Below are 20,842 nucleotides of genomic sequence, written 5' to 3'. Positions count from 1 at the left end.
TTTTATTTATTTATTTGACAGAGATAGAGACAGCCAGCGAGAGAGGGAACACAAGCAGGGGGAGTGGGAGAGGAAGAAGCAGGCTCATAGCAGAGGAGCCTGATGTGGCTCGATCCCATAACGCTGGGATCACGCCCTGAGCCGAAGGCAGACGCTTAACCGCTGTGCCACCCAGGCGCCCCGAGAATCACTGTTCTGAACCATGGCACCAATAAGATTTTAAGAACACTCTTTACTAAGACTCAGAGATTCCCAATACACACCTTAAACAGGCTAACCATTTCTGAATAGAAATTCATGGATATAGAAATTCATAGCGGTGAATGAAAAAAGTAGATTTTTAAAATGCATACACAATAATCTGAGATAACTTTTAACATACTATTAGTGTTTGAAGGTATTCTTTTTACTTTTTCTAAAATAGAAAAGAAATGTTTCTAAAAGAAAAAAGCTTAGAAGAAAGCTATAAGAAAATGCATATCAGCATTTATATTGAGGTGCTGGGGGTATTAGCTTCTTTTATACTTTTCTATGAATAAGTAGTACACTCAATGAAAATTATGAAAATTAATGTGATTAAGGATAGTGATACTTCACAATATTAGAGAAATGTATGACTGCATCAGCTAAATTATCCAAATAAAGTCTTTAATTCCAGTTAAAACAGCTAGAAAATTCCCTCTTAGAAAAATACTTGGGCACCTGGCTGGCTCAGTCAGTGGAGCGCGCGACCTGACCTAAGGGTCGTGAGTTCGAGCCCCACCTTGGGTATGGAGCCTACTTAAATGAAATTTAAATATATTTTAAAAAGAGAGAAAAAAAAAAAGCCACTTGGTATTTAGAATATTTCTACAGAAGGAGAGGGAAAAGAGAAGTAGCAATACCACCACTGTCTTTGGGGAAAAAAAATCCCTAAATATCCAGATCAACTACTGTGGTTCTAAAGAGCTTCTTAGACAACTGTCCTGCAAAGAATATAGAAGAGAGTGAACCTTCTCTTGACATCTTCTGTATGTATGACCGTTCACTTACTACTTCCAACTGCCTTCCTAGTATATATTTACACAGGGAAAAAAGTTCAATCATGAAGTGACTTTACTTACATATGACAAAAGTTTTTAAATATCTGCTTGAAGTAATCACTATCATTCTTTTCTACTAACTTCACAAAAACAAATCAAAAGTAATCATTTTTTCAGGAGAAGATATTCCCATTCTCTAACAAGAAGTATCAAGTGCAGTTGCCCCAGTACTTTCTGGCTATATGCTATACACAATAAGCTGCTCTAGGCACACCACTCTGACTATCGTACTGTACAGTTCGACTGTGAGAAGGGATGGAACAGATGTAAGCTATCCTCTCTTACTGCTAACATACAAACCCAATATATTCATCTTATATAATCATTTTACTCTGTTATTTTCAACCTGAAATTGTAACCAAAAAGCTAAACAAAAAACCAAAAACTGGACCAATAAACAAATTCAGTTAAGTTTCAGGACACAAAATCAACATACAAAAATCATTCTATGCATTTCTATACACTAACAATGAGCTATCTGAAAAAGAAATAAAGAAAATGATCCCATTTACAATAGCATCAAAAACAATAAAATACTTAGGAATAAATTTAACCAAGTAGGAGAAAGATCTGTACAATGAAAGACAAAGAGGAAATAAGTTGAAAAAGACACAAACAAATGGAAAGATATCTGTGTTCATAAATTCAAAGAGTTAATATTGTTAAAATGTCTATTTTACCCAAAGCCGTTTGTAGATTTAATATAATCTCTATCAAAATTCCAATGGCAATTTTCACAGATATAGAAAATACAATCCTCAAATTCTTATGGAATCACAAAAGACCCTGAGTAGATAAAACAATCTTAAGAAAGAACAAAGCTGGAGGTATCACTTCCTGGTTTCAAACTATATTACAAAGCTATAATAATCGAAACAGTATGATACTGGCATAAAAACAGATGCACAGACCAATGGAACAGAAGTGAGGGCCCAGAAATCAACCTACTCATATATCAACTAATATTTGACAAGGGAGCCAAGAATACAGAAAGGATTGTCTTTTCAGTAAATGGTGCTGGGAAAACTAGACAGCCACATGCAAAAGAATGACACTGGATCTCTATTTTACAACACTCACAAAAATTAACTCAAAATGAATTAAGGACTTAAACGTAAGATCTGAAACTGGAAAATTCCCAGAAGAGAATATAAAAAAAAAAACTCCTTGACATTAGCTATGATTTTTTGGATGTAACACCAAAAGCACAAGCAACAAAAATCAGCTACATTAAATGAAAAACCTTCTGTAGAGCAAAAGAAACAAGCAACAAAATGAAAAGGCAACCTATGGAATGGGAGAAAAAATATGCAAACCACATATCTGATTAAGGAGCTAATATCCAAAATATAAGGAACTCAAAACTCAAAATAAATAAATAAATAAATAAATAAATAAATAAATAAATAAATAAATAAAAATAAATAAATATCTGATTTTCAAAAGGGCAGAGGATCTCCAAAGACATTTTCCAAAATAAGACATATAAATTGGCAAGTACATGAAAAGTTACTTAATGTCACTCATCATCAAGGAAATAGAAATAAAAATCACAATGAGATATCAATTCACTTCTGTAAGAATAGCTATCATCAAAAAGAGAAGAGATAACAAATGCTGGCAGGGATGTAGAGAAAAGGAAACCCATGTACACTGTTGGTAGGAATGTAAACTGGCGTGGCCACTAATGGAAAACAGAATGGAGGTTCCTCAAAAAATTAAAAATATAACTACCATATGATCCAGCAATCCCACTTCTGGGTACAAATCCAAAAGAAATGAAATAAATTCCTATCTCAAAAAGATATCTGTAGTTCATGTTCATTGCAGCACTACTCACAATAGTCAAGACAAGAAAACAACCTAAGTGTCCACCGACGAATGGATAAAGCAAATGTGAGATAGCTATATACACACAGACCCAGTGGAATGTTATTTAGCCATTAAAAGGAAGGAAATCCTGCCATTTGCAACAACAGGAATGAACCTTGAGAGCATTATGCTAAGTGAAACAAGTCAGAAAGAGAGAGACCAATACTGTATGATACCACCAATACGGAGAATCTAAAAAAACTGAACTCATGGAAACCGAGTTAGATTCGTGGTTAGCAGGGGTTGGGGGATGGGAGAAACAGGAAGATGTTGGTCAAAGGATACAAACCTCTAGTTACAAGATGAGTAAGTTCTGGGCATCTAAGGTAAAGCCTGGTGATTATAGTCAACAATACTGTATTATATACTTAAAGTTGCTAAGATAGTAAGTCTTAAGTGTTTTCACCACTACACCACAAAATGATAAATATGTGAGATGAATGATGTGTTAATTAACCCTATTGTAGTAATCATTTCACAATACATATGTGTATTAAATCATTACATGTATATCATGTAACATATACAATGTTATAGGTTATATGTCAATTATATCTCAATGAAGCTGGGAAAAAAAGATTTAGGAAAAAAAAAGGAAAACCATTGATGTCCTGTAAGTTATTCATTCATGTGAAAGTATCTACTATGCATGAGACCTTAAGCCAGCCATAGATATGAGAGAAAAAAAAAAAATTCCAAGAACTCTTACTTTTAATGAATTAATTTTTCCAGGAGACTTGAAGCTTGTCATAGGAATAGCTAAGTGAAGTAGTGTCTAGCCTAATAAAGAAGAGTTGGGGAATGAAGGAAAAAGGTGCAAAAAGAGATATAGCTTATAGATCTTATCATACCTCGGTAGATTATTTCTTTCAGCACGCTTACTCTCTGGTTCCAGAGGGCAAGACCACTTGCTCATGAGTAGAAGCACAGGAAGGCATATTTTGGTCCAGTAAAAGGAATTACTTTCAAACCCTAAAAACCGCTGAATAAAAGTATATTATTATCTTAGAAATCCTCAGACTCCTCATTGGAAATTATTAAACATAGGATGGAAAATTATTCGCTAGAGGTATTATTGAAGGGATTAAATGACTTTTCAGATCTCTTCTAATTCTAAGATGGTAATGTTTCAGCTTTATGGAAATGATCCAAGGATGAAAAGCCAAAAAGAAATAAATAGCTAAAAGCAGTGCCTCCTATTACTTCTGTGGAAATCTGGAAATTCAAGTCCTTCCCATCTAACCTTAGGCTTTTTTCGTAAAATATGCCAGCTGTCAACAAATTTTAAGATTAAAAGGTATATTAGAAATAGTGTATTTCATTCTACGGTAAACAGATGATGGTCAAGGTGAAACTCTAAGAAATTACATTAAAATTGAATAATATAATCAAAATATGTATTAGACCCTTCATTTCATATGCCAGCTTATAAAAAAACAGAGATATAGTGCTCACAGTCTTAGACATAATAATAATAATATACATTTTTAAATGCACGGGGCACAAAGACCAGAAGAAAAACATAAATTATAGCCTAGCAGCTGTGCTCCTTGTTGTCTATCCAAAGGAGATGAAAACTTATGTGCACACCAAAACCTGCACACAGGTGTTTACAGCAGCTTTATTCATAATTGCCAAAACCTGGAAGTAAGCCAGATGTAAATGGATAAACTGGTACAACCAGACAATGAAATATTATTCGGTGCTAAAAAGAAATGGGCTATTGGCCATGAAGACATGGAGGAACTTTAAATGGATATTACTAAGTGAAAGAAGCCAATATGAAAAGGCGATATCCTGTATGAATCAAACTATATGACCCTCTGAAAAAGGCAAAACTATGGAGACAGTAAAAAAGATCAGTGGTTGCCAGGAGCTGGGGTGGTGGGAGAGAAAGGGATGAACAGGCGGAGTAGAGGATTTTTAAGGCAGCTGACCGACTCTGTAATGGTGGATACATGCCATTATACATTTGTCCAAACTTACTGAATGTACACCAAGAGTGACTCCTAATGTAAGCTGGGTGGTTATGATGGGTCAGTGCAGGCTCAACAATCGTAACAAATGCACCCTCCTCTCAGTTTTTCTGTAAACCTAGAACTGCTCTAAAAAAATAAAGTCTTATAAAAAAATTAATACAGCGCTTGAATAAATAGTAAAACACTTATATTACATGAACCTCCACACTAGTATTACAAAACAAAACAAGCAAATTTAAAAGCTCCTGCTGCCAACGTTCTGAATAAGAAAGTTGACAAAAAGAAAACAGTGTACTGAAGAACAAAGAACAGTCTTTGTTCTTGCCAATAGGAGCCTTCTATAAGAAGCTTGAACATAATGAAGCTTTTCGTAACATTTTCTTCCTGAAGATGCTGTATTTGATTTCTTTGACCTCTATGGCTTAAAGAAAAGGAGTCTAATATTTTATCTTGTACTGATGAACTGCATAGTTAGGCACTTCAATACTGGTCTAAGGCCTAAAAACGTAATCAACAAATAGCTGCTGAGTAATTATTATACAGTATATGCTTTTCAGATATGGCCCTTGACCCAAGAGCTTTAAGAGTGGAAAAATAAAATGGAAATACATAAGACACTGTGGAGCACATGAGAGACTGCTGTTCAGTGCTAAACGGTTCACGAGAGTGACAATGCTATGAAAATTCTGCAAAGAAAATCCATGGGGCCTCTGCTGACGAGGGAAGTGCTTTGTCCCCCACATGTTCTCGTATATAGCTTTGAAAACCGCAGTCCTCTAGAAATTTCATAATTATCAAAGCAGCAATACAACTATTAAATTCATTTGGTTCCCATCTTTATTGATTTATCTTTAGTATTTTGTTATTAAGTATTTTTTTAAAGATTTTATTTATTTATTCGACAGAGATAGAGACAGCCAGCNAACCTTCTGTAGAGCAAAAGAAACAAGCAACAAAATGAAAAGGCAACCTATGGAATGGGAGAAAAAATATGCAAACCACATATCTGATTAAGGAGCTAATATCCAAAATATAAGGAACTCAAAACTCAAAATAAATAAATAAATAAATAAATAAATAAATAAATAAATAAATAAATAAATATAAATAAATATCTGATTTTCAAAAGGGCAGAGGATCTCCAAAGACATTTTCCAAAATAAGACATATAAATTGGCAAGTACATGAAAAGTTACTTAATGTCACTCATCATCAAGGAAATAGAAATAAAAATCACAATGAGATATCAATTCACTTCTGTAAGAATAGCTATCATCAAAAAGAGAAGAGATAACAAATGCTGGCAGGGATGTAGAGAAAAGGAAACCCATGTACACTGTTGGTAGGAATGTAAACTGGCGTGGCCACTAATGGAAAACAGAATGGAGGTTCCTCAAAAAATTAAAAATATAACTACCATATGATCCAGCAATCCCACTTCTGGGTACAAATCCAAAAGAAATGAAATAAATTCCTATCTCAAAAAGATATCTGTAGTTCATGTTCATTGCAGCACTACTCACAATAGTCAAGACAAGAAAACAACCTAAGTGTCCACCGACGAATGGATAAAGCAAATGTGAGATAGCTATATACACACAGACCCAGTGGAATGTTATTTAGCCATTAAAAGGAAGGAAATCCTGCCATTTGCAACAACAGGAATGAACCTTGAGAGCATTATGCTAAGTGAAACAAGTCAGAAAGAGAGAGACCAATACTGTATGATACCACCAATACGGAGAATCTAAAAAAACTGAACTCATGGAAACCGAGTTAGATTCGTGGTTAGCAGGGGTTGGGGGATGGGAGAAACAGGAAGATGTTGGTCAAAGGATACAAACCTCTAGTTACAAGATGAGTAAGTTCTGGGCATCTAAGGTAAAGCCTGGTGATTATAGTCAACAATACTGTATTATATACTTAAAGTTGCTAAGATAGTAAGTCTTAAGTGTTTTCACCACTACACCACAAAATGATAAATATGTGAGATGAATGATGTGTTAATTAACCCTATTGTAGTAATCATTTCACAATACATATGTGTATTAAATCATTACATGTATATCATGTAACATATACAATGTTATAGGTTATATGTCAATTATATCTCAATGAAGCTGGGAAAAAAAGATTTAGGAAAAAAAAAGGAAAACCATTGATGTCCTGTAAGTTATTCATTCATGTGAAAGTATCTACTATGCATGAGACCTTAAGCCAGCCATAGATATGAGAGAAAAAAAAAAAATTCCAAGAACTCTTACTTTTAATGAATTAATTTTTCCAGGAGACTTGAAGCTTGTCATAGGAATAGCTAAGTGAAGTAGTGTCTAGCCTAATAAAGAAGAGTTGGGGAATGAAGGAAAAAGGTGCAAAAAGAGATATAGCTTATAGATCTTATCATACCTCGGTAGATTATTTCTTTCAGCACGCTTACTCTCTGGTTCCAGAGGGCAAGACCACTTGCTCATGAGTAGAAGCACAGGAAGGCATATTTTGGTCCAGTAAAAGGAATTACTTTCAAACCCTAAAAACCGCTGAATAAAAGTATATTATTATCTTAGAAATCCTCAGACTCCTCATTGGAAATTATTAAACATAGGATGGAAAATTATTCGCTAGAGGTATTATTGAAGGGATTAAATGACTTTTCAGATCTCTTCTAATTCTAAGATGGTAATGTTTCAGCTTTATGGAAATGATCCAGGATGAAAAGCCAAAAAGAAATAAATAGCTAAAAGCAGTGCCTCCTATTACTTCTGTGGAAATCTGGAAATTCAAGTCCTTCCCATCTAACCTTAGGCTTTTTTCGTAAAATATGCCAGCTGTCAACAAATTTTAAGATTAAAAGGTATATTAGAAATAGTGTATTTCATTCTACGGTAAACAGATGATGGTCAAGGTGAAACTCTAAGAAATTACATTAAAATTGAATAATATAATCAAAATATGTATTAGACCCTTCATTTCATATGCCAGCTTATAAAAAAACAGAGATATAGTGCTCACAGTCTTAGACATAATAATAATAATATACATTTTTAAATGCACGGGGCACAAAGACCAGAAGAAAAACATAAATTATAGCCTAGCAGCTGTGCTCCTTGTTGTCTATCCAAAGGAGATGAAAACTTATGTGCACACCAAAACCTGCACACAGGTGTTTACAGCAGCTTTATTCATAATTGCCAAAACCTGGAAGTAAGCCAGATGTAAATGGATAAACTGGTACAACCAGACAATGAAATATTATTCGGTGCTAAAAAGAAATGGGCTATTGGCCATGAAGACATGGAGGAACTTTAAATGGATATTACTAAGTGAAAGAAGCCAATATGAAAAGGCGATATCCTGTATGAATCAAACTATATGACCCTCTGAAAAAGGCAAAACTATGGAGACAGTAAAAAAGATCAGTGGTTGCCAGGAGCTGGGGTGGTGGGAGAGAAAGGGATGAACAGGCGGAGTAGAGGATTTTTAAGGCAGCTGACCGACTCTGTAATGGTGGATACATGCCATTATACATTTGTCCAAACTTACTGAATGTACACCAAGAGTGACTCCTAATGTAAGCTGGGTGGTTATGATGGGTCAGTGCAGGCTCAACAATCGTAACAAATGCACCCTCCTCTCAGTTTTTCTGTAAACCTAGAACTGCTCTAAAAAAATAAAGTCTTATAAAAAAATTAATACAGCGCTTGAATAAATAGTAAAACACTTATATTACATGAACCTCCACACTAGTATTACAAAACAAAACAAGCAAATTTAAAAGCTCCTGCTGCCAACGTTCTGAATAAGAAAGTTGACAAAAAGAAAACAGTGTACTGAAGAACAAAGAACAGTCTTTGTTCTTGCCAATAGGAGCCTTCTATAAGAAGCTTGAACATAATGAAGCTTTTCGTAACATTTTCTTCCTGAAGATGCTGTATTTGATTTCTTTGACCTCTATGGCTTAAAGAAAAGGAGTCTAATATTTTATCTTGTACTGATGAACTGCATAGTTAGGCACTTCAATACTGGTCTAAGGCCTAAAAACGTAATCAACAAATAGCTGCTGAGTAATTATTATACAGTATATGCTTTTCAGATATGGCCCTTGACCCAAGAGCTTTAAGAGTGGAAAAATAAAATGGAAATACATAAGACACTGTGGAGCACATGAGAGACTGCTGTTCAGTGCTAAACGGTTCACGAGAGTGACAATGCTATGAAAATTCTGCAAAGAAAATCCATGGGGCCTCTGCTGACGAGGGAAGTGCTTTGTCCCCCACATGTTCTCATATATAGCTTTGAAAACCGCAGTCCTCTAGAAATTTCATAATTATCAAAGCAGCAATACAACTATTAAATTCATTTGGTTCCCATCTTTATTGATTTATCTTTAGTATTTTGTTATTAAGTATTTTTTTAAAGATTTTATTTATTTATTCGACAGAGATAGAGACAGCCAGCGAGAGAGGGAACACAAGCAGGGGGAGTGGGAGAGGAAGAAGCAGGCTCATAGCAGAGGAGCCTGATGTGGCTCGATCCCATAACGCCGGGATCACGCCCTGAGCCGAAGGCAGACGCTTAACCGCTGCGCCACCCAGGCGCCCCTGTTATTAAGTATTTTAACCCTCTTCTGGTTGTTCTCATTCAATTCGGCTTAGAACTAGAGAGGAGAAGGAGAAGGTGGCAGAGAAGAAAGGAGGGAGGGGAAAATTTGGAAAGAATAAGACCACGTTATTTGTCTGATCATACGATTATCTAAAAAATCAGAGAACCAAATTAAAACCTACTAGAACCTATTGGAATTCAGCAAGATGGTCAGTTACAGAATAAAATAACAAAAATTGATAACTTACTTTTATACCAGTAGTAATGAGCTAGAAGATAGAAAATACATGCAAGACTTATTTGGGAAGAAACTACAAAAGCACATAAAACAGACTTAGCAGAAACACCATGCTTCTAGGTGGGAATATTAAAAATTATAAAGGTGTCTAGCACTTCAAAACTAATATATAAATTGAATAAAATCTGAGTCAAAACTCAAATGGGATTACCTTAGGGGAAGTTGGTACACGAGTGATTCTAAAATTCATGTGAAAGAATATGTGTCTCAGGAACAGAGAACAGTGCAGTTAGAACACAATGGCTTGTAGACAGTAAAAAGAAAAAGTTTGAAGAAAAGGTGGGGCCAAAGCATGGAACGGCATGAAAGCCAGGTTAAAAAGTTTGGACTTAAGTCAGTAGTCTGAGTGGCACGATGCTACCTAAGGACTTTAGAGTCAGAGACACATGAGTTACATCCCAGCTCAACATTAACTAGCTTTGATACCTTGAGCAAGTTAAATAACTTGGAGTCTCATATTCTCATCAGTAAAATAAAGACTATAATATAATCCTCATCTCGGAAGGCTGTTAAGATTACAAGGGCAACATATATAAAGACCAACAGTGGCCAACACACAATTACTATTCCATCAATAGCAGATGTGGTTATTAGACAATGAGTAACATGCTTTTGGGGATGGTTAATGTTGCAGTGACTGGAGGCACCTGAAGATGGAGAGCATCTAGGAAGCTACTGCCATGCCCAAGGTCAGGGGGTAATAGCAGAGAAGAAAGGCAATGAGCTGAAACTAGGATAAGAGCTGGTGCAGCATAGATGAAAAGGAGAGGAAGGAGGGAAGAAGAGGGAAGGGAAGGAGGGCAGGAAGGATAGGCAGATAGATGGATGACTAGACAGACACTGAAAGGTAGAATAAACAGGAACTGTTTACTGATGGAACAAAGGACTGACAATGTTAGAGATAACTCAGTGTCTAGCATTACATTTGGGACAGGGTGGACACATAAGAGATGTGTGCTGAAAGAAGAGAGGGAGGGAAGCACTAAAGCTTTCACTTTCAGGTGACTAGAAATGAGTACCACTGAAAGACACACAAGTATCGGGAAGAGTGCTGCTTTGGCAGAGAACATGATGGGTACCAAGTGAGTCTCGAAAATAACGTAAAGAAAAATAAGCCTCTCTGAGGCCCAGAGACAGGCTGTTCTGCAGCCCAAGAAAAAAGCAAAATATGGATGGGGTAGGGTGTTATTGTTGTAAAATTTCTCTCTCTCTAATTTCTCTCTATAATGGATCTTCTACAAATTACAAGACCCCTACATCAAAAAGAACAGTACATTTTTAACTAGTAAATCAATATTTCCTATATAGATGTCTATTCTATTTGAAGGGAATAAGCAGCGTGAGGGCTCAGGCTGGGCAATTTTCTCTTATCTTCCACAGAGGGAGGCACAAAAAAAAAAAAAAATGGCATGCAGCTTTTTGACCTGAATAAACATTAAAAATAGTTGAGGGGCGCCTGGGTGGCACAGCGGTTAAGCGTCTGCCTTCGGCTCAGGGCATGATCCCGGTGTTGTGGGATCGAGCCCCACATCAGGCTCCTTCACTATGAGCCTGCTTCTTCCTCTCCACTCCCCCTGCTTGTGTTCCTTCTCTCTCTGGCTGTCTCTATCTCTGTCAAATTAATAAATAAAATCTTTAAAAAAAATAGTTGAAACCTATAAATATTCATGTAGTACACTCACAAAAAATTGAAAACTGGAGGAAGAAAAATCAAAGGCAGGCAAATGAAAATGATTATTGACTCAAAAGAGAAAGAAACATGAGAAATACGTTAGAATACTTTGTAGTTATGTGATTCTATGATTATAATCAAATATATTAGCTTCATTTAGTAACTAAACCAATTGTAGATTCAAATCAAAACTGTATGCCAAGCTCTAGTTTTAACTACAGAAAAGAATGAAAGAACTGGCAAATTCTTCTAAAAAGGTAATTTAACATTACCTCCTACAGTAAATACTGAACATAGGCCAAAGTGATTCATTTCCACGTTTCACAACTTAGTTTACAAGTCAAGACTTTGCCCTACTCAAGCCTAATGTTAACACTCTCGTCATTAAAGAGATACAGTCTTTGAAAATTAGATTTACATTACTAACCTGTTTTCCATTCTTTTTTCCAAACACTGCTGAGAGGTTAATACTGAAATAAACACTCTCAATATTTATTGCTAATATTAGCCTGCCTTATTACAAGACTCTGAGCTAAACCAGGCTAAAATAAACTATGACCTTAGAATCAGTAGAACACATTTTCATCTGGGCTGAAGCCTTTATTTGTTGGTGCAAGACTTTAGTGCTCTTCCTGTCTCAGTCATGGAAGCCCACACAGAAACGGGCAGAAACTCACAGTAGTTTGGAATGTTGAGCCCCCCACATGGACAGCAGCTGTTCTGGAGAGTTCCCCAGTCCCGTGACGGACTTTGTAGGAATGAGAAATAAACTTCTGTTAAACCACACACACACACACACACACACACACATACAAATAAACTTCTGTTAAACCACACACACACACACACACACACACACACACACACACAGACATTTTCATCAACTACATTCAGACTCTCATGGTTTTGAGAATTTGGTTCCACTGTAATTGATTCACTAACTAGTATTTTCCTACACGAACCACTGACATCTTGGAAATTAGTAATTATAATTTAAAAAATTTTGATTCACAGGGTGCCTGGGGGCCTCAGTCGGTTAAGCATTCGTCTCTTGGGACTTGATTTCAGCTCAGGTTGTGATCTCAGGGTCCTGGGATTGAGCTCCGTGTCAGCTCCATGCTCATAGGGAAGTCTTCTGGAGATTCTCCTTTTCCCTTTGCCCCTCCCCCTGCTCATGCATGCCTTTTCTCTCAAATAAATAAATAAATCTTTAAAAAATTTTTTCAAAGATTTTATTTATTTATTTGACAGAGAGAGACAGCCAGCGAGAGAGGGAACACAAGCAGGGGGAGTGGGAGAGGAAGAAGCAGGCTCCTAGCAAAGAAGCCTGATGTGGGGCTCGATCCCATAACACCGGGATCACGCCCTGAGCCGAAGGCAGACGCTTAACCGCTGTGCCACCCAGGCGCCCCTAAAAATTTTTTTTGATTCACATTACAAATGGCCTCAAATCCTTACCTCAGAATAGTACAGAAACCATGACGGAAGAAACTGGGCTGTGTATTTACAAATATTTTAAAATTTATTCAGTAAACATCTATATAAGCCCTAAAACCCTAAGGATATAAAAACTCTTACATGGGAAGACTATAAGGAACTTACAGTCTAGTAGAAGGGGACATAAATATAAGTTTAGTAAAGGAACATCAGATCAAGGAATAAAATAAAATGCTGAATCTCTAGCAAAGCAGGACTCAAATCTGTCACAAAAATCACACAATCAAGCTGAGGCTAATCAGAACAGACACACAGACATAACACTAACCTTAAAAATATTATTTAAAAAAATTTAAAAAATATTATGTAAAACATCAGAAGTATGAGAAAAGTAAACAGAAGTTAAGCATCAAATTTAAAAAGGACAGATGAGTAGTTAGCCTGCTCTATACTGTCCAGAAGGCAACACTTTAGGGAGAATATTTGAGTATTTGAGTTGTACCATGGACACTCAGTAGTTAACTATAAAACCTTTCAGTGTTTGCTTTGCCTGGTAGCTCATGAGGATATGTACCCAAGATATGAGAGAAAGTACGGCAGGATGGAAAGAGTATTGAGTTTAGAATTATAAGCCAGAAATCAGAAGACTTCTAGATACCTTAGGCAAGTTATTTCACCTTCCAAAGGTCCCCTTCAGCTCTAAGGGTCTATAATTTTAGTAATCATTAGTTAAAAGGAAATTTTACATTAAAACCATCTAGATACCGCCACTAGTCCCTCACCTAAGTAAAAACTGCCACTCACTTCTTTTCCCCCAACTGCACTTCACACAGATTTCTATTATAGCATCCATCAATGTATTTGCTCATCTATCCTTTCTTCCCATAAAATTGATTATTACTGAGGGCAGGGGCCACACCTTATTTGTTATATGCTGATACTAGCACAATGCCTGGCACAACATAGGCACTGAACCTGGGGGGAGGAAAGAATGGGCTGGAGGAAGGGGGGGAGGTACAGGGAGAGGGAGAGACAGACAGAAATGAAGTGGGGGAGGAAGAATAGGAGGAAAGGAAGGAAAAGAGGAAGTGAGGGAAATTCTCATTCCCATGGGATGATTCAGGTGGGCCTTGAAATGTAATAAATGACTTCTTGTCATCTTTGGATATTTTCCCAGTTTCTGTCAAAAGCAGTTCCACAATTACTCAGGTCTGCTATCTGCCAGTTTAGATAACAGTAACTTACTTTATCATTGTTAAGACTCTATTTTAAGAGTCAAACATCACTCTATGACTCCCTTCATTTTGAACCAGTGTGCTGGTAAGTAACTTCAAAACACAGAAGACATATTAAATTCTTTTTAGAGGCTCCATAATACCTGGGTCTTTAACTTATACATTAAAGATCCTTGATATTAAAGAGCATGAGAAAGTTATAATTGCATTCTCTCAAAATTGAATTTCCTTGATTTTGGTAATTGGATTTTGGTAACTGAATTTGGTAATTTGGTCTTATAAACACTTAACAATTGGCTAGAATATAAGAGAATGTCCATGTTCTTAGAAAATATACACTTTAGTAGTCATGGGGGGCCTGAGTGGCTCAATCAGTTAAGAATCTGCCTTCAGTTCAAGTCATGATCCCAGGGTCCTACGATCGAGCCCCACATTGGGCTCCCTGCTCAGTGCAGAGTCTGCTTCCCCTCTCCCTCTGGTGCTCTCCCTCAACCTCTGTGGATCCCTTTGCTTGTGGTCTCTCTCTGCCAAGTTAATAAATAAAATCTTAAAAAAAAAAAAATCCCACACATTTTCGTAGCTATGGATAAAGGGGCATGAATAATTAATAATTAAGAAAAATACATAATGTATGTAATGAATGAGTACAAAGATGATATGAAGAGGCAGAAAGAGAATGAAAACAGAGCAAAATATTAACAACTGTGAATCTGGATAATGGATATATTATTCTTGAAACCTTTCTGTAAATTTGAAGTATCAAAATAAAATATTACCCAAAGAGTAATTGCTGGGCCATCTGGGTGGCTTAGTCAGTTAAGCATCTGCCTTCGACTCAGGTCATGATCCGAGGGTCCTGGGATCGAGTCCCACATCAGGCTCCCTGCTCAGCAGGGAGCCTGTTTCGCCCTCTCCCTCTGCCCTCCGCACGTGCTTGCTCTCTCTCTCTCAAATAAATAAATAAAATCTTTAAAAAAAAAAAGTTAATTGCTCAAAAATACACTTATAGAACAACAGTTAGGTAAAACCATATTATTAAAGGATACTCACATGGAATTGAACATTCCCATTAAGGCAGTAAAACAAAAGCCAATTGCAAACATGGATTTCATTCGGACCTGTAAAGAGACCAACAAATTGTCATTTCACACTGAAGAAAACCACTACTAAGGCACACCCAAAAATTTCGGTTTCATGTCATGTTTAAAAGGCACTCCATGGCAAAAAGTTGTTTATTGGCTAACCCACCCTCCACCTCCAAGCCCTTCTCCTTGCCCCCTTCTGATGAATAGTATTGGGGTGGCCATGTGACCCAGTTCTGGTCAGTGAGTTACAAGTACAAGTACTGAATGGCACTTTTAAAAGGGACAAACTTGGCCAGTATCCCTTTAGGTCTTTTGCCCATTCTTCTTGTCTGGAATGAAAAACATAATGCCTGAAGACAAAGGATAAAGCGTCATCAAATAACCAAACCACCATAATCTAAGAATGGCTAACCTAAATCCTTAATAACAATACTGAGCTGCTACCCCAGCCCAGGACTACCAACCTCTGGACTTCTTGAACAAGTAAAAAAAATCTTTATCTGTTCAAGTCATTGTTAGCTAGGTATTCTGTTACTTGCAGCTAACTTCTTAATTACATACATGGTAAAAGTATAAATAAACAAAAGATCATAAAGATGTAAGATTAACAGTTGTTATCTCTGGATGACAGTTGTTTGTTTGTTTTTTTAAAGATTTTATTTTTAAGTAATTTCTATACCCAAAGTGGGGCTCGAACTCATGACCCTGAGATCAAGAGTCACGTGACTGAGCTAACCTGGGCCCCTGGATGACAGGTTTATCAGCAATTTTTCTCTCTTCTTTCTGTAGTTTCCAAATTTGGTCTTATAAACACTTAACAACTATGTCAACAGAAAAGCTATTTTCAAAAAGCTGCACTGCTAAATTACAGCCTTACTCGATAAGAACTGCAAGAAACACAATACAGCAAAGGTCTCAGAAAACAAAGACAACTGTTGCACCATTCAGATGTCCTGTGTTAAACACACAGAAATTAAACAGAAAAATTGGTCAAGCCATATAATTAGCCTACCTATGCCTTAGAAAAACTCTTGAATAAACTCTACTCTTTATAAATGATGAGTTGATGGGTAATAAAATCATTTTTCTTTACACTTTATAGTATGCCTGACACGCAGTACAAAAGGCCTCTTAAAGAACAAAGGCAGCAATAAAGGCCATCTATAATGCTCCAACTCAGATACTGGCGTGACACAGGTCACCAGAAAACCAAAGATTCAGCAATGACATGAGGAAAAAAGAAAACAGACTACTTCATTTGAAACAGAAGGGCAAAGCTAATCAAGAACTGTGAGAAAGGGAAAAACTATGACCTCTGAGACAGCCCAAGAGAGCTTCTCTTATTACTGAAATGAAGTTTAAGCCCAAGAGCATATTTTCACTTCCATCTGGTCCAGGAACACCCATGACATTATCAGGTGAATTTCTGAAAAGATAAGTACAATGTATTTAACGCAAATCGGAGTCTTATGCTATAAAACATTTTGTGGTTTACCACACTATTAATCTTCGGACTCTTACCATGGATAGGTCTCTGTTGTTATTTTTCAGTTTCTCTTCTTGCCTCTCTGAAAAGAATGAACAAACTGGTTAATATACACAATGCGGAGAACAAAGCAGATGTTAAATTGTCACTGACTGGTGACTATAAAAGCACTTCTGTCTCAGTATCACTTAATAACAAGATGAGCTGAGTACCTGTGATACTGTATACTTTATATCAGCGGAAAATTCAAATGCAGCAGAGCACCAAAATATTTATTTATTTATTTAATTTTTTTAAAAAAAGATTTTACTTATCCATTTGTCAGAGAGAGAGAGGGAGCACGTATAAGCAGGGGGAGCAGCAGGCTGAGGGAGAAGCAGACTCCCTACTGAGCAGCGAGCCTGACGCAGGACTCAATCCCAGGATCCTGGAATCACAACCTGAGCCGAAGGCAGCCACTTAACCGACTGAGTCACCCAGACGTCCCAAATATTTCAATTTAAATAAATAAAAATCTTTAAAGATTAATTAAAAATTACCTCTGGTATTAAGTGTCTTAACTGTGTACATTAAGATATACTTTTATACTACACTGATGGAAAGTGTAAACATAATGATTGTACTTAGGTTTCAAATATGAACTACTCATCTCTTATGTTTTTCCCCCCTTTCAGTTTCTTCAAGTGAGCAGAGTCTAAAAGTAAAAGCCAATCAAGACAAATTTAAAATTCAGGTTCTTTCATATTACAGACTAATTACTCTAAAAACAAGCATAGTTTTCTAGGTAAGTCACTTAGAAAGCTAGAAAATTTCACATATATTTTAAGAAAAGTTGTTATATACACACAACCCAAACTGCTTAAAGAAGTCTCAACTGTACATTAATGCCCTTATTTGCTGTATTCCATCAACGTAAGGGATTTCATTGTTTCCAGGAAGAAACTGAGGTCCTGCTTAGGGGAAGTGACTTGGTAGAGACCCCGTGAGCATTCTATGGCAAAGCCAGGACTAGAATCCAAGTTTCCCAACTCCCAAGCCAATAATCTCTATGTACACTATGCTACTGCTCTCTTTGATCATGTATTATTATCACTGGGATTAATTTATTCAACAAATACTTACTGATTATCTACTACATAGAGGGGGGAAAGGGAAGGGAATCTCAAGCCGACTCCCCACTGAGCAGGGAGCCTGATGCGGGGCTGGATCCTAGGACTCAGAGATCATGACCAGAGCCAAAACCAAGAGTCGAACGCTTAACTGACTGAGCCCCCCAGGCGCCCCACATAACTCATAAATATTTATGAAACTCTCCCTCTCACCACCATGTCCTTAGGATTTCTAATTTCTTTACCTATATTACTTCAAGTCTCCTAGCATCTCACTGCCACCAAACTTGCTCCCTCAAATCCATCTTCCACATAGCTGCCCATCAGATCTGCCTAAAATGTAAAACTGACCAGAATTATGATAACCCCCCGGCTTAAAATTCTGGCATGGCCTTTCATCTCTTACAAGGTCATGTTCCAGTGTCACTTGCAAGTCTGATGTCTGTCCTTGCAGCCTCGTTTCCAATCCCTCACATGAAATGTTATGTTCCTACAACACCAAAGAAATGTAAGCAGCTCTATATGTGAAGCTTTTCTCTAGATCCAGCGTCTTTGTTCATGAAGTCCTTTCTACTTTGGTGACCAACTGTTCCAGTTTTCCCAGGACTGTTCCAGTTTTAGCTCTAAAACCCACACATCCCAAGAAACTCCTCAGTCTCAACCAACTGGCATTTCTACCTAGAATGTTTTATTCTGTCCCTATCTAACCTCTTCCCAGCTACCTAGTACCCAACTTTTAAGCCTCAGTTTTCTGTCAACTCCTTTTTAAAATCCTGACTCCTTAGTCAATAATATTCTATAGAGTTTTCAATAATTATGAAGATATTCTGTATCTGTCCTGTCAATAAAGTAGTCATTAATTACATGTGGCTCCTGAGCAAATAAAATGTGGCCAGTGTGATTGAGGGGCTAAAATTTTAACTTCATTGAACTTAAATTAATTTAAAAAGCCAAATGTAGCTAATGGCTGCTGTATTAGACACTGGATTAAAAGTCCTTTCTTTATGCTTCCAGAATATTCCATGCACAACTTTATCATTATACTAAATTTGTACATTCTCTTATAATGATCTATTTATATACCCAACAAACCAACTAGATGACAGGTTCCTGGAGACCAAGGAATCTCTATGCCTTCTTCATCTCTGTATCCTCAGTAACTGGCATGTCGTTAGTTGCTAATATTGTAGTATGTGCTCAGTATTGTTTCATGAATGATTTAACAGTATAATAAAACCTGATCTGAAGATACAGCATACCAAAAATCCTTTTCTAGGGAAAGTAGTCCCTTTTTTGGGGGTGGGGGGTAGTCCTTTATGATGAAGCTGATAGCCTGAATAGACAGAAAAAGCACAAAGAGACTAAAAGTTGAAAGCAAACTGAGGTGACATAGTTTTTCTGAAGCTAAGTCCACACAGAAACAATAACTGTAAGTATTACCAGGGTAGACAGCGTCTACACAGCTTAATAAGACTACAGCAGCACAGGATTATGTATACACCAACACTACTATGGTTCCTGATGATTCTTCAATTCAGGTTGTTATAAAGTACTACCACCACACACAAAGTAGTTTTAGTTGGTGTCAAATAACTCAAAAATAAATTAATATTCACTTGGTTTTGGAGGAGGTAAAAGATACAGATATTCACCTCCGACTTATCTCTGGTAAATCCGTGGCACAGCACTGTCAGCTGCACAAGATTTAGTCAGATGCAAGAGGAGAGGAAGCTAAGACTAACTCTAAGCACAGGGATTTTACCCATGGACAGTAACAGCTGATTAGGTCTGAGGCTACCTGAAAGGTGTGCGTTATATACACTAGTGATTTCACTTTTCACTAGGGACCATTCCCAACAGAAGAGAACAAAAAAGATAGTATAATAAAAAGGTAAAGTTGATTTTTTAAAAAGATGCCTCTGTAGAGAAAAGGAACAAAAAGAAGAAACAGAATAAAGAAACAACAAACTAAACAAATATATTTAACAGGGAAACATTACACATGCAAAATTTCATCTGAAATGAACCTGATATGTTTGTGGGTAGGAAATGCTAAGATGCCTCAAGAAGCATAAACATTACAAAAACAAGGAAGTTAATATTCAAATGTCCTAGACAATGTCACCATCCTCAGGAATCCAAAAATGTGCATTTGGGACAGAGCAAATCTGATCTAATGGAAATGTTATCAGTAGGGAAACAATTTCAGCCACGCCCCAAGTTATAAACAATAAACTTCTAAATATCCCCATAAAGCTACATTTAGCTTTATACACCTTCCCTTCTTCCCACTAAACCCCCAAAACTGATGATACCTTGAAATGGCTGCTGGGGAAATGCCTGATCCAAAGACTTTCCATTTTCATTTTTCTCCACTCCCAACTCTGTTCATCACATGTCAGATGTTCATATTCGTATTCTCTCTCTCACCACACATTCTTTTAACACACCTTTTTCTTTCAACTCTTAGAAAATCATTAAACTCCTCTCTCTCTCTTCTATTATAACTACCAAACCTTGACTCTAATAACTGCTGGGCAAAGATTTGTTTCAGTTATTCGTTCTCATTATTTTAAAATACATTATTCAGGTTTTGCAAGGATATTCTATTAGACACAATGAGAAGTGGAAAGTTTAAGTCTTTACAAGTCCTACCTTTTACATCATGATTAAATCTACTTTTCTGGGGCGCCTGGGTGGCTCAATCAGTTAAGGGTCTGCCTTTGGCTCAGGTCATGACCCCAGGGTCCTGGGATCGAGCCCCACATCGGCACCTGCTTCTCCTTCTCCGTCTCTGCCTGCCACTTTACCTGCTTGTGCTCTCTCTCTGTAGGATGAATAAAAAAATTTTTTAAAAATCTACTTTTGGGGCGCCTGGGTAGCGCAGTCGTTAAGCGTCTGCCTTCGGCTCAGGGCGTGATCCTGGCGTTGTGGGATCGAGCCCCACATCAGGCTTCCTCTGCTATGAGCCTGCTTCTTCCTTTCCCA

The 20,842-nt window shown here is 36.9% G+C and overlaps 1 protein-coding gene across 4 annotated transcripts in view; it reads right to left on the bottom strand.

The window, feature by feature from the left end:
- The window catches only part of TMCO1 (transmembrane and coiled-coil domains 1), a 66,466-nt gene that overhangs the window by 31,453 nt on the left and 14,171 nt on the right, over positions 1-20,842 (bottom strand). For all 4 annotated transcript variants that reach the window (XR_002141676.2, XM_034667225.1, XM_019794036.2 and 1 more), the window contains exons 4-5: positions 16,781-16,827; positions 15,225-15,292 (exon numbers count right to left, since the gene is read on the bottom strand). Coding sequence is in view for 3 of the 4 variants with exons in the window: in XM_034667225.1 (XP_034523116.1) it covers positions 15,225-15,292; positions 16,781-16,827 (115 nt within the window). In the remaining variant the exon portion in view is untranslated. The remainder of the gene's footprint in view (positions 1-15,224; positions 15,293-16,780; positions 16,828-20,842) is intronic.

Source organism: Ailuropoda melanoleuca, chromosome 8 (assembly GCF_002007445.2).
Source record: "Ailuropoda melanoleuca isolate Jingjing chromosome 8, ASM200744v2, whole genome shotgun sequence".
Lineage (NCBI taxonomy): Eukaryota > Metazoa > Chordata > Mammalia > Carnivora > Ursidae > Ailuropoda > Ailuropoda melanoleuca.
Note: the sequence above shows the minus strand (reverse complement) of the source record. Positions and strands in the feature narration are given on the sequence as shown.